The sequence below is a fragment of the Passer domesticus genome, chromosome 2 (genome assembly GCF_036417665.1).
Source record: "Passer domesticus isolate bPasDom1 chromosome 2, bPasDom1.hap1, whole genome shotgun sequence".
NCBI lineage: Eukaryota > Metazoa > Chordata > Aves > Passeriformes > Passeridae > Passer > Passer domesticus.
The window spans coordinates 25,089,883-25,103,565 of NC_087475.1; the positions used below are offsets into that span (position 1 = coordinate 25,089,883).

At 37.3% G+C, this 13,683-nt stretch overlaps 1 protein-coding gene across 4 annotated transcripts in view; it reads right to left on the minus strand.

Annotated features, from left to right (window-relative positions):
* The window catches only part of IRS2 (insulin receptor substrate 2), a 28,996-nt gene that overhangs the window by 10,444 nt on the left and 4,869 nt on the right, over nt 1–13,683 (minus strand). The window contains exon 2 of one of the 4 annotated variants that reach the window (XM_064407783.1): nt 12,552–12,686. The exons of 1 other annotated variant lie outside the window; for it this stretch is intronic. In XM_064407783.1, coding sequence (XP_064263853.1) covers nt 12,565–12,686 — 122 coding nt within the window. In that variant the 3' untranslated portion in view covers nt 12,552–12,564. Of the gene's footprint in view, nt 1–9,787; nt 13,418–13,683 lie in introns of those variants that run through there. 2 more of the 4 variants (XM_064407782.1, XM_064407784.1) reach the window with 2 other exon arrangements.

Here is a 13,683-nt window from a genome sequence, read left to right on the forward strand (position 1 = left end):
ACTCTACAGAAGCCCACTAAGTCTTCTCGGAAACAGCCACTCTAACACAGTCCCCCAGCAGACATCTCCCACTATTCCTTCAATAGTCTCAGTAATCAAAACAAAATGATGTCTCAAAGAATGAAACTTGGATTTGTTATTTAGAAATTGTCTTCTAGTCTCCTTTGCATAAAACACTTTGCTAAGAAATTATAGGGAAAAAAAATTATGTTGCATTTTTAAAACAAATATTATGGGCAGCTGTAACTTCTTACTCTGACTTTAATCCAGAGATAAATAAGTGTTTCTTTCTGTAGTTGATATGGATTTTATTGCATAAAGAACTTGGTATTATATTAAGACATGAAAGGAAAAGATGCATTTTTTTTCACACAGACATGATAAATGTCATCTACATATCACTCCCAGAAGCTAACTAATACTCTGTTGGAAAGCAGAAGCAAAAAGCTTAGTGAGCTGTTTAGAAAAGTAATTTAGGTGGCTAAATCTTCTGAGAACACCAGTTTTGAAACTGGATGCTGGTCAGAAAATAATTTGTGAAAGCAGAAAGCATATAATTATGTCCTCTTTCTTACCCACATTTTTTTTTTCTTTTTCAAGCAACAAACACAGATTATACTGAATGAATACAATTGTTGCCAGTCCACTGGATGCACCTTGAATCCTCCCCATCTAATAAGTTTACTGCAAAGAAAGTGAAGCCAGCCCAGAATGATCTGCTCTACAAGACCAAGCAGATACTAAAGCTCTGCATTTTTAAGAAAGGTAAGGTGAATGCAAAGCACCAAGTTCAGCCACCCTCAGGAACAGGAATATGTGAGACATGCAATCAATCTCAGTTTAGAAAACAGCACTTATTTTACTACCTCCCTCAAGAAGAAACAAGTAAGAAAAAAAACCAAAAAAAACCCCAAAACCTGTTAAAGTATGAAAAATACTATGCTCTCAGAGCACAGTGTGTTTCACAACACTATTCTCAAAGCTTCAAAGGGATTTCTTTAAAAAGATCCAAAAAATTAGTGTCAATTACCTGCAACATTACTAGCTCCAGTGCAAGATACACTTTCTTCTGTAATTATACGAGCTCTCAATAAGTATTTACAGAAACAGAGGTGTACTCTACTGTTTCACCAGTTTTTACCTCCTCTCCCAAGTGCTCTTACATAGGTGTCTTTTATTTGCTTTATGCTCCCCATATTTGCTGCCAGCAAATATATTTATAATCAAGCAATTACACTCAATTTTCTAAGAAAGGCTCACCAGCACCAATATAGCATTTTTTTAAAAAATACATTTTACTTACAACAATATGTCTGACCACACAACCATACAACTGACACTCACATCTTTTTGAAATTTTATTATGCTGCCAGGACTGTTTCTATAAAACAGATTAAATCCCATCTTTGTCACTTAAAATGGAATACTTTAGAGATTGGGTCTAGTCCCAAGATGCTTAGCAGAGAATTCCCCTAAATTTCAGGGAGGCTTTCCAGCACATCAAGACCTGCATGCATTTTCTCCTACTGCCAACATCCCAGTGCTTTAAAGCTGCTCAGGACATCTCTAATAGGTGTGATGAACACCTCAGGACATCATACCAAGGAACTATGACTTCCTGTAGGATACAATGCAGTAGCTGAGACTTTAAGCTAAGATGCTGTTCTAGAAGAACAGAAAGATCACAGGCACTGCCATGAAGAAATGCTTTGGAGAACACCAGTACTTCCCCCAAGGCATTTGCACCTTAAAAGGGCAAATTTTGCTTGAAAGCACCAAAGCCCTGATACTGTTGCCTAAGTCACATATTGGGATTGACCAGGAAATATATTGAAAAGTGTTCAGTCAACAGTGCAGAAGCTGCACAGCTAGAGAGAACACAAATCCCTTTTAATTTCACATTTACTGAACAAGTACAATATATCATCAACTAACTAAAGTACAGTCCAGGTCAAGCAAGAATACATAACTATGTCAGCTGATCCACATACAAATATCAGTCTTATTTCAAGTCTTTCTGCTGAAAATAAGACACTGCACAGCAAGGTTGAGCTCAGAAACTGCAGATCTCTGGAAGTTTGACGTTCCATTTATGCCAAGCATATAGGCTCCCTCTATGATCAAGGGAGGTGGTTTTGTGCCCATCTCCAATCTCAAGAGGCTTTGACCAGCCTCTTCCATACTGAAAAGGCACCTGTATCCTTTTAATGACTACTTAGGGAAGACAGATCCTTCTCTGAAGAGGAGTCTTCTGGTAGGCTCCTAAGGTGCAAATGTAGGCATCACACAGTTATTGCTACAGTTCTGCACAGAGTGCAACAGCATTGGCTAGATTCAAAACAATCACCATATACCTGGAAACCTAACCCAGGAACACAGACCCTTAGAACACACTGGAGACAGCTGAGTTGCAATCTGCAACACAGAAGACAAGAAGCAGCTTCACTTATGACACATACATGAAGGTCCCTTAAGATTCTCATGTCCTGTGGTTAACCTACAGCCTCTCCCTTTTTAATTAGAGTCGTGTCCATCAGACCAAAACAGGATCCCAGCACAGCTGAATTTCACAAAACCTATTAAGAAAAACACAAATAAATTGCCTCCTCTGGAATATCCTCCCTCAGCTTGCAAATAATCCCATCCCGCCTGGGCTACACAATCCTACCAAAACATTTCTACAGCAAACACAAGCTGCTTGTTTACAACAAGGAAAAAAATCAAGCAGCCAAGCAACCTGAGGCACTAACAAAAGATACAGCAATTTTGAATGTCTTTCACTTTGATGCCTCAGCCTCTCCAACAACCATCATCAAAAACAAAAAAAAATCAGATTCAATCTACATTTGAGACAAGAGACCACAGATACACTTTTCTATAGAGCAGAAATAAGTCTTGGACAAAATCACGTAACCATGTCCACAAAATATATAGGAAATAAACCCAGCATGAACAGGCTTCTCTATATTAAAGCTTGTCAAATTACAGTACAAAATACTCTGTGGACTGTATTAGAAGTCCTTATTTCCAGTAGCTATCTTTAGCTAAAATATCTTGAAAAATTAATTGAAGCAATTAATTATTACTATTCCAGAAAGATATTACGTGGTTACAAATGGCCAAAAAATTACCTAAGACAAAGAGGAGAAATGGTTCTGAGCTTCCCTATTAATATCTCATCACTGCTACAAAAAGTCTTGGAAATCTCTGTCAAATTAAAAGTTACATTCCAGAAACAGGGAAGTTAAAGAATACTGTCACCATATACACCAAAAAACCACACCTATTAGGAAAAAACCTCCATGATTCAATGAAGAAACAGAATTTCAAACTTAAAAGACAGATGGTAAAGCTGTTCATTCCAACCATTACAGTCATAGCCACTGTATACTATATCCTGTCCCACTTATTTTCAATGTTTTTCCTAAACTAAATCAGAATTTACACAAATTCCTCTTGCCTCTGAATTAATTTTAAATTACCACATATGAGACAACAGGCTTTTATGTATCAAGCACAATCAAGGTTATTTCTTACCTGGAGTAAGAAAATAATGTATATCTAATGTAAATAATGAGTTAATGTATTTTGAGACATACTAAAATGTTCGACTACAGAATCAAAACTAAGATCTTACTCAGGTACACAAACACACACAACAAAGCTATGCTAATGAATAAGATAAAGCCACTTCACAGCCCAATAAAATAATGGGTTTACATGGTAAAAAAATTAAATTAAGATTGCAAAAAAAATGTAACATGTAGAGTCAATAAAAGACTTCTTTGTCCACAGCTTCAGCAGAACTTAATAAAACTTTGTTTTCAGAGTAGAATGAAGCATCAGCTACTCAGGTAACCCATAGAAAACAAATTGGAAAATCCCTCAAGACAGGCAAAAAATGAGTGCCTGATAAAGGGGTTATGACACCCGACTAAAGACAGGATACACAGACTTCATTCCAGTAGGGGTGGAGAGTAAAAGTTGTCTCCTCTGCATCACTTCTCAAAATAACTCACTATTTCCTATGAACATGTTCTGAAGTTCCAGCACCTTTTCTTTTTTATTGTTATAAACCCTTTATTCTGTTTCTCCTGTGCCTTATTAAAGATACAGCGTGAGCTGCACTAAATCAGTACTATTTCTCAGCAAAGTAGAGTAAAATATTTTAGCAAAGTAAGATGAATACCAGCCCAAATCTACTTGACACAAAATATCATGGAAATCACCCAGTATGTGTTTTTAAAACAGTAAGGCTAAAATGTTGTCACCCTGTAAAAGTGACAGCAGACCATCTATGAGAACACAGAAAATTGAAAACATCTACTGAGGAGTGAGAAGAATAGAAAATACTGCAGCATTTTCTCTTAATGTGACAAGGTAGCATCCACTGGCCAGTATGGCAAGTTAAAGCTTGCCATGTTCATGACTGATGAAGCACACTCAAGACTTAAGGAGTAATTTCAGGCTCAGAAGACTCTCTAAAGGACCCTCACAACGAGTCCATCAAACAGCAACCTGGCATCCAAACACCCTACACAGCCCATCCACAGCACAGTCCTGCTCTCTCTGCATTCAGGCACACCAGTTCCACGGTGCTCACTCAAGCTCCAAAATCTAAGCTATCGTTTTGACTTCCTCACAGAGTCAAGTGTACATGTACTAAAATAAATGTCCATCAATTTACTTCCTGAGGGCTGAATCTGACTTCCACTAAAAATCAATAATATTTCACTACTATCAAGTTCTGATTTTTTTTTTTTTAGTAACAGATACACAATCTCATGTTACCCCATCTTACAAACCTTTCAGTTTACTGTCCCTTGAATATTCACACTAACAGTGGGGAAGGAGTAGTATGAGGGAAGAGAAGACCTAAACTAGAAATCACTTACAGTGCTGAAATACATAAGTGCATTTGTAGCTGGAAATCATCCTACTGGCTAACATTCAACATCCAATTATCATCTATTTATTTATTTATTTAGAGCCCACACAATCTACCATTTATATGAAAATACACCATTCAAGGTTAAAGTTAAAAGCTCTTTTTCACTGAATTTTCATTTGACATTTGAAGATTAAAACAGAACCGTATAATAAGTCACCTTTCTGTAGCTATCCAAAACAAAGCAATATTATCCTAGCACTCATTAGTGAATGTCAAGAGTCTCTCTGGTATTTGTGAGACAAACTGCTAGACTATTGGGATTGTAAAACAGTAAGTACTAACAGTTTTAAGTTTATGGCCAATTCTTTCAAGTATTCTGTTCATCAGGGTCATATATAGACATGTATATATATATACATATTTATTTCTAATGCTCGTCCATATAACTAATCTTCTATAACCATGAGCACTAATTCTGTAACTTCAACATTCAGAAAATAATGTCACTTTGTATTGTTATACAAGATTGACTCCAAATCCAAACATAAATGTTTGAAATGTTATGCTAGATTAAAACTGATTAGTTGTACATAATTTTAAACTAAGTGACTTTCCATAGTTCACAAACAATTTCCATTGTAATCACCACGGAGAAATAATTTATCATTTATGCACAGGATTGTTACGATGAAAGTGTAATTTTTCTTTTTGTTATATTAAAGAAGCAATATTATTATAGTTCTATTTCACTGATTTTGGCAGAACTAATTGCTCAGGAATGAAAGCTGTTGTAGAAGATCCAGCCTCCTATAAATTTTACAATATGTTTATGATGTAAAAATGAATGATATTACAACACAACTAAGTGCAACTGACTTTCAGGAGAACTCTACCTCCACCTTCCAGTTCCAAATTTCATTATTCCATCACAAGAAGTCTTTTTTAGGTATAAGTGAAAATTTTGGTTAGACACATCATCTGATTTTGGTTTGTCTTTTCAAGTAAACTAAAAACAACTCACTGGAGTTTTTTGAAAAAATCACTACCAGAGGAACTAGCAGAAAGGCTACATAAGAAATTCACTCCATAACTTCACAGTAATTCAAGCATGGGAGAGACCATGGTATTTGAAGCCATCAATTTGGTGGTGTAGAAGTTTTGCATTAACTAGAAAACTGGTAAGGATTGCATCCATTTGTCAATTCTACTCTTATTATTTAAATAATGCTAAAATGCAACATTATCAGTAAGTTTCTATAGCCTAAATTATCTCTGTCAGCAAAGGCAGACTAAACAAAAAACATTACTGTTCTCTTGTTCTTGAGCAACTATTCAACATCACTGACTTCTACATAAGAGTTAAGCCTAACCCGGCCCCAAAAGACTGTCTGTGTTGTCCAATCAATATCATGACTTCTGGTGAGAAAAAGCCTAGATTCAAAGCAAAACCAAACCAAACAAAGAAAAAAAATCACAAACAAGCAAACAAAACAAAAACCCCAAACACTAACAAAGCAATCCAACCCAAAACAGAAAAAAGTCTTCATAATGCTGATTCCCTACCTTAACTTGACAATGCCACTCAATTTAATGAGGTAGACATGACTATCATAAACACTTTTTTAAATAATATACTGCCTTAGTGGACACAATGTAAGAGCCTAATCAAAGCCAGCCTAGATCTTATTTCATTGACATGATTTTCCCACTGTTACTGCAAAGATTTATTGATTTGTCTTTGACTGAAGAGAATCTAAGTCCTCTGCCTCGAGTTGCACTTACAGTGGTGTTCTTAGTCTACTTTAAAGTACCAGTGAAACAGATTTGGAAATTGAAACTCAATAGAACCACAAGTTTTATGTCACAGCACATATCAAACAAATTTTACTATAGCATCACTTCGAGAAAGCTTGGAAAATTCTGCCAAGTGCTCTACTGTTTCTAAGAAACTTCTGCTGTTCATGATTATCAGCAAGTTTGCTATTTTGGCATCACACTAGAGCCCCAGTGCCTCCATTTCTGACCCCTTCAAACAAAAACAAGCTGCTCAACAATGTCTAATCCGTGCGTCATGTAATCCTGCTTAATACCCTACAAACTCTGGGTAATATTTGGGTAGTTTTTAAATTTAGCAAAGAACATCCTGGCCTAGTTCAAAGATACCCTTGCCTTGGGTAGCATCCCCTAGAAACATCGCCCACACTAGTTTCAAAGAGGAAAAGCAAAGGCACACACAGGCGTTAGGAGAAATGAACAAAAAACAAGAGACTGTGGTCTAATGTCATAATGAAAACACATAAAATTACCAATCAAATTATTGAAATAGGAATGCATTATGCAAACACACCACTGAAACAGAGACAGTCTGACTTTCTACGGGCGCTCATGGCCCCATGTTCCAGCTGAGCACTGGCAGCGAGGGCAGACCGCGCCGCAGAGGACAGCGCGATCCCGCCAGCCTTCTCCCACCAACACTGAGCCATTAACACACGCCACATCGCTCTGCCACAGAAACAGAAAATCCCTTATTTGACACACTTTTTGAAGCATCATCTTACAAGTGGCTCATTCTACAAACGCTACCAAAGAGATCTAAACTAAGTCCCATTATAATGAGAATTATTCTTCTGCATACTGTCCTGCCTGCCCTACCTAAGATCTCTCAGACCCTCACTGAAGGACAAATATGTTCCTACTTTGTTTAGGCTGTCAGGCAGACAGTCTCCAACCATTAGCCTCTTGTCAACAGCGATGCTGGGGTAGATTACTACTGTGTAGTGCTTGTAATGGCAGGTGCATGGCCCTGGGGCTGCCATCTGCCAGGAAGGAAGTGTTCTCCTCTAGGATGCTGAAGAGATTGACAAATAATGTAAACAAAACACTGAATCATTCCTAATCTATGCAATAAAGCTATTACATTACTCTTCTGCAGTGTAGATGTCACCATCAGAGGTGGGGGCTTAGGTTTGTGTCTTGAATTGTTTTTTCCTAATTATTTTTGTGATTGATTTACTGAGATAAAAAACACACTGTGAAATGACTTTTATTTAACTGAGATGGGCAATTCTGGATTTGAAAATAAAGAAAAAAAAAACCACCCAAGCATCAAATATGTTTATTTTGGAAAGTATCTCCCCACTGTTCACTTGTAGCAAGCCTCTTTCCAGAGAGTATTTGCCTGCACTGTGAGCAAGGACTTGTTTTACTAAAATTACTATTTTGGATACAGCTATACACAAACTGGGGTCACCATCACTGATAAAACCAATTAAGACTGTTTTAAAGTATTTTTTAAAGCAAAAATAGTAACAGAACTCCAAATATTATCCTTGGTCTTTAAAATTAATTTCTAAAGGGATTTCTCATAATCAGAATGAAAATATTTCCTGAACATTGCCAGTTTAGTATCCAATTTGTCACCTGAGCTACCAAGCGATAGCATAACTCCATGGAAATAAGTAGGCACTCACCTATTCTTCAGGAAAGTTACTCATTACTGTTTAACTGGCTATACAGAGATTACAACCTACTGCTGTCTTTGAGCCAGCCTCAAACGTTACTAGATGTGTTAGCACTTTAACACACCAAGAAATACTTTCAAGTGACCCTCTGTAAAGATGTAAGAAAATCCATGCAAAAGTTGCTATGGTTTGCATCAGGCTTGCAATACCCAAGTTTTAAAAGCTTGTGTTAACTACAGACACAACCCTACAACTAAGGGATTCACTACTCTACATGCGTTGGCATGGAAACTGCAAATACAATCTAAACCAGTAATCCTGGCTTCCTCCAAAGCTGACAGAGATGAAGGGGAAAATGCATGCTACTTTATAACTTGCATTTAAAAGACAACCTTTGCTGGTTCTGTTTAGTGCTGCTGGTCCTCCAGAGCCCTGGCACACTGACTAATCCAAGAAGCACACATGCTAGATAGCTAAAGGCAGTTGACACAAACACAAGTGCAAAAAAAACCCCAAATAACAACAAAACAAACAAACAAACAAGTTTTCCTTTCAAGACTCTGCTGCAGGACAGGCAGCATTTTCAACAAGCAGCAACAACGGGACTATTGAGCTGAACTTGGCTTTTCAAAGCTGCCACTCTTGACCCCCTACATACACACACACAAAACTTTAAAAATAACTACATGCCAGACAACAGACACAAAGAAAACATATCTGAACTTTGGAGGTCACTAACACCATCTTCTGAGAACTCAAGGGATAATACTGATTTCCATGAATACACAGATCACTTCAAAGCAAACACTGTAAGAAACTACAAAAAAAAAAGAGTTGTGAAACTTTCAAAATTACACATCCTAATTTAACAAATCAGTCAACATATACACTTTACATTGATATTACACATCGTGTATCAACTTAATGTTAAAACTTCCACAAAATTTGCTGTATCATGACTAACACAATGAACACAGACACACAAAAAAAAAATATGGACAACCAGTATAAAAAGTATACTATATTTCAACGAATTCAGAAGAAAAAAGCCACAGATACAACCATTTTTTAGATGTTTATTACTTTAAAAAGAAACATATTAATGGTACTTTTAGAGAAAAACTTATAGACAGAAAATACCTGGATGTAATTATGCTGCCTTTTAGCTGCTGAATAGGGAGGGAAGTTTGATTCCATACAGTAACTGCCTAAATTTTTCAGTGGATGCTTGCTGAGTTTCAGCTTATAAACCACTTCAGCATTCTAGTGTAATTAACACTATTTAAAAATAAGAGTAAATCAAGTGTAAAGAAACCCATGTTTGTCTCTCTTTTAAAAATTTTTTAAAAAAACAAAAACAACAAAAATAAACCAACCCCACTTTATAAAACGTGCCCTAATATTCCTTCTGCTCAAACACTCAAACACTTTATTCTTCTTACTTACAAACGAACGTTAGTCTCTGTAGCTATCTTGAAAGAAATCAAGTAATCAGAAGCAATCATCAACCTAAGAATTTCCTCTGCCTTGAGCAATGACTGTACTGGTTCATTTTAGAACAAACCCACCATTCAATTTGGTCTACAGCAATTTATCTTAAATGACTGAAAGTAACCATGACATTCTTCCTATGAGCAGTACAGCTAAACATGATTTAAAATATAAAACAAAAAAAAAAGTCTGATAGATGTCTTGATATTCTATCTGCTTGTAACAAGCTGGCACCCATATAATCAACATAATTTAAAATATGAAAAGCTTCATTTAATCCCAGATAATTTCAGTTTACATTTTGTGTTTCATGAGTGGCACTGCTAGGTTCAGATCCAACCCTTTTGGTTTGGTCACCTGCAAAGTGACACCTGAAAAATCGTAAGTGAATTTTGAGATGTTTAAAAGAAAACCTCAAATTTTTAATTCTAAGTGTGAGTTAAAAACTCAAGCTATGTAAGGTATTAAAAGTAGCTCAGTTCTTTCTGCTGTTAGTTTGATGTCTCTTAGCAGTAAGAGAAACTACTACAATGGATTTATTCAAAAAAGACTTAAAAAGATGTATAGATTTCTAACACAGCATATAGTTCTTTTAATACTTTCAACAAGTAAATTTTAAAATGAGCATTAATTGTGTTAAAGGGATGAACATTCTCATGTCACTCTGAGAACCAAAACTTTTTGGCAGTTGGCATATGAAGAGGTCAAAAAAAACAACTTAATAATACAATTTATTGTGTAAAGTAATCCCAGAGAAAGAGGAAACAAAGTTTATGTCTTCCACAATCTAAAATGCCATTAGAAAGACAGAGAAAGAGATTTCTTAAGATAAGCTTTTTTATTTAGATGCAACCATAAAACCCTCACAAAACTAAAAGCTAATTTACAAGGCAGGTGCAAGGGGACGATCATTATTATCAGAAATCACCTCACTAAGATTTTAAGCAGATGTATTACAGATGATGACTTCTTCAAACAAATCAAGGCAAAAGAAACTGACACAGGAGGGAAACAGCCCTCAAGGTTTTTTGCATGATTACATATAGTATCTGTTCAATTTCAGAAAACTAGGCCAGCTACTAGAAACATTTACAAGTTGAAACTACAGAGCACTCTGTGAATGGAAAAGAAAACAAAACTAAAGATAACCCACTCTGGTGATTTAGTTTAAGGAAAACTCCCTATTTTACACCCACTAAATTTAATGGTAATCTTAATTAAGAATTCCAGGATTACATACAAAGGGTAAAATCTTAATCCCAATGACACAGAAACAAAACTCCTATCTGACTTCAACTTTGACTTCAGAACTAAGATCCATCATAAAAAAAATCACATCACTGTTGATTGTAATCTTTCATAAATATACTGGAATAAATAATTTATACTTTAAGAGAAAAATTAGTGTAAACATCTCCATAAATAATGAAATCCATTCACAGTCCATCCATGTTTCTAAGCAAAAACTAGTTTAAGAAAAATCATAGTTTAAGAACAAAGGCTAGTTATTAGCAAGTAACAGGTCTGAACCCACCAATAACAGTATTATTTTATTTACATATCAGATGAAGGCAATTGTTTCTCCAACTCGTAAATATTTGCATATTTTTAGAACACAGCAGAACCAAATGAAGCAACAATTTCAAGCAACATTTTAACTGTTCTGTTTTGACAGCAGCTGCGGATGCACTCCTTGTTCTTGCCACGACAGGATAATATGGACAGAGATTTCCAAAAGCAAAGCAATCCCTACAGCAGAGGCAAGTTACTGATAGCAGAGAAATGCACTACACATGGAAGCCAGCCACCTTTAAATTATACAAATAATTTTCCTTAAAGCATTTATCCACATGAAAATATAACTACTGCTACAGACCTTAAGGAAGAAGTCAAACTGATTTTTAACATGTATTTTGCACAAAGCAAAATCCTTAAAGAATAACTCTTTGCATGGCTTTTTACATGTATTTTGCACAAATAAAAATATTAATTTTCTGAGAAGGTAATGACAAGGAGCTTGTATGTATACTGTGGATCTCAAGAGTCTCCTGTTCTAAGTATTAAACAGAAATGGAATCTCCATCATTTCAAAATGACTGCAAGCCACTCTTGAAGTAAAACTTCTCACTTTTCTAACGCAGTTAAAAACAAAGTTTGAAAAAAGTGCAAACTAAACAAACAATGCTGATTATATAAGCTCTCTCTTGTGCAAATCAGTAATTTTTACAGAATTACATTTTCTCAAATCTACCCAAATTACTACTGTTGAAGTAATCTTTTCTATGCACAAAATACAGTTTTCTTTAAACAGAATGTTTCTCAGTAAAACGTAAAATTCTTAGTATTCACTAACCACAATGTTTGAAACTCAAATACATTAGCAAAATTCTGGGTGACCTTTTTAAGCACTGGCAGAAGGCCTTGCATAAACAAACTTCAGTGTGAAATCCCAATGAAAACCAAAAGGGAAACTAGGCAATTTGCAAAAGTTTATTATTTGATTAAACTTACACCAATGAAGTCCTTTATTATGTATTTCTCCTTCCCCACGCTGTTACTTTCCCAGATTGCTGCCACAAGTGCAATTAACCTGATGCCCCGTTTTTGGTACCCACCCCACTGTCGGCTGAGGATGCTGGTGGTGTGAGGTTCTTCCTTACTACCTTGACCTGACTCTGGTTGCATCCATCCATCCCTGCATCCCGTACCTCTGAGTGCACCCTACAGGCTGGCACCCTTCTCAGGGAAGCGAGGTGCTGGAGAAGACAGCCCACCTCCTACAGATAGGGTCAATCCCAACGAGCCTCCCCGCACCACTCCTCCATGTGATCTGCGTTTAGAAGCTTACGGGAAAGAGGAAAAACAAACACACATGCAGATTAAATATTAAAATAAAGACAAGCCTATAACCGTCCTTGGACAAACACACGCAGCAGCAGCAGCAGCACTGAGCCCTCTCCGCCGTAAGCCGCGCACCACATGAGCACGGCTGCGTTCTCGGCATTATCCTTTTGTTTACAGGATGGGAAGGACAGCGGTCGTTTCCCTCTCCTTATCTGACCGCCCGCCGCTCCCATTCCCGCGTGCCGCCTGCTGCGGCCGCGCTCCCGCGCCGGGTTTTCCCGGCAACCGGGCCCGCCCCCACCCCCCTCAGGGTCAGCAGTTTGGGGAATGCTGTGGAAATAGCTCTTTCCCAACACCGGGCTTCATCTGCAATCGGGGCTGTAGGTGGCTCAAGACAAGCTCCTCGTTTCTGCGGAAAATCCGTTTGCAAAGCAAGGGGCGTGATCGTCTGCTGGCGCCCGGGACCGCCATCCCAGGCCGGGCAAGGAGAGCGGGGGCTGCAGCATCCGCACCGGGCTCGGGCCCGCCGCGAGGATCCTGAAAGCGACCCCCGCAAAACTAAACGCAAGAGACAAATAAGGGTCGGCCCTCAACCCTTCCAGTCATTCAGAATAAGCCTTCATCTTTTCAAACTCTGACACTGCATTCAACAATCCTCTCGTCTTAATTAGGTTCAAAGCTTGCTCTGCAAACGGTGGATTCTCTCATCTTTTCCATCTTCCTGTACTTCCTATCAAAAGAGAAAATATTTTCTTCTTCAAAATCAACTAGCTACTAAGTAAACACAAGGAAAAAAACCCTGCAAGTGGCTCTTACAAGCTTTTGCTGCTCACTTGTTATCGATGCCTCTATCAGCACTGTGAACAGAGAAATACCTACTCTCCTCCAAGCAGCTACTACACGGCTTATCATTTCACCCAGCTATACCCATAAACACATGTTACAGCTATCTATGCATAAGGGTTTGACTACCATGTCTTGCATAAATCCAAGAGC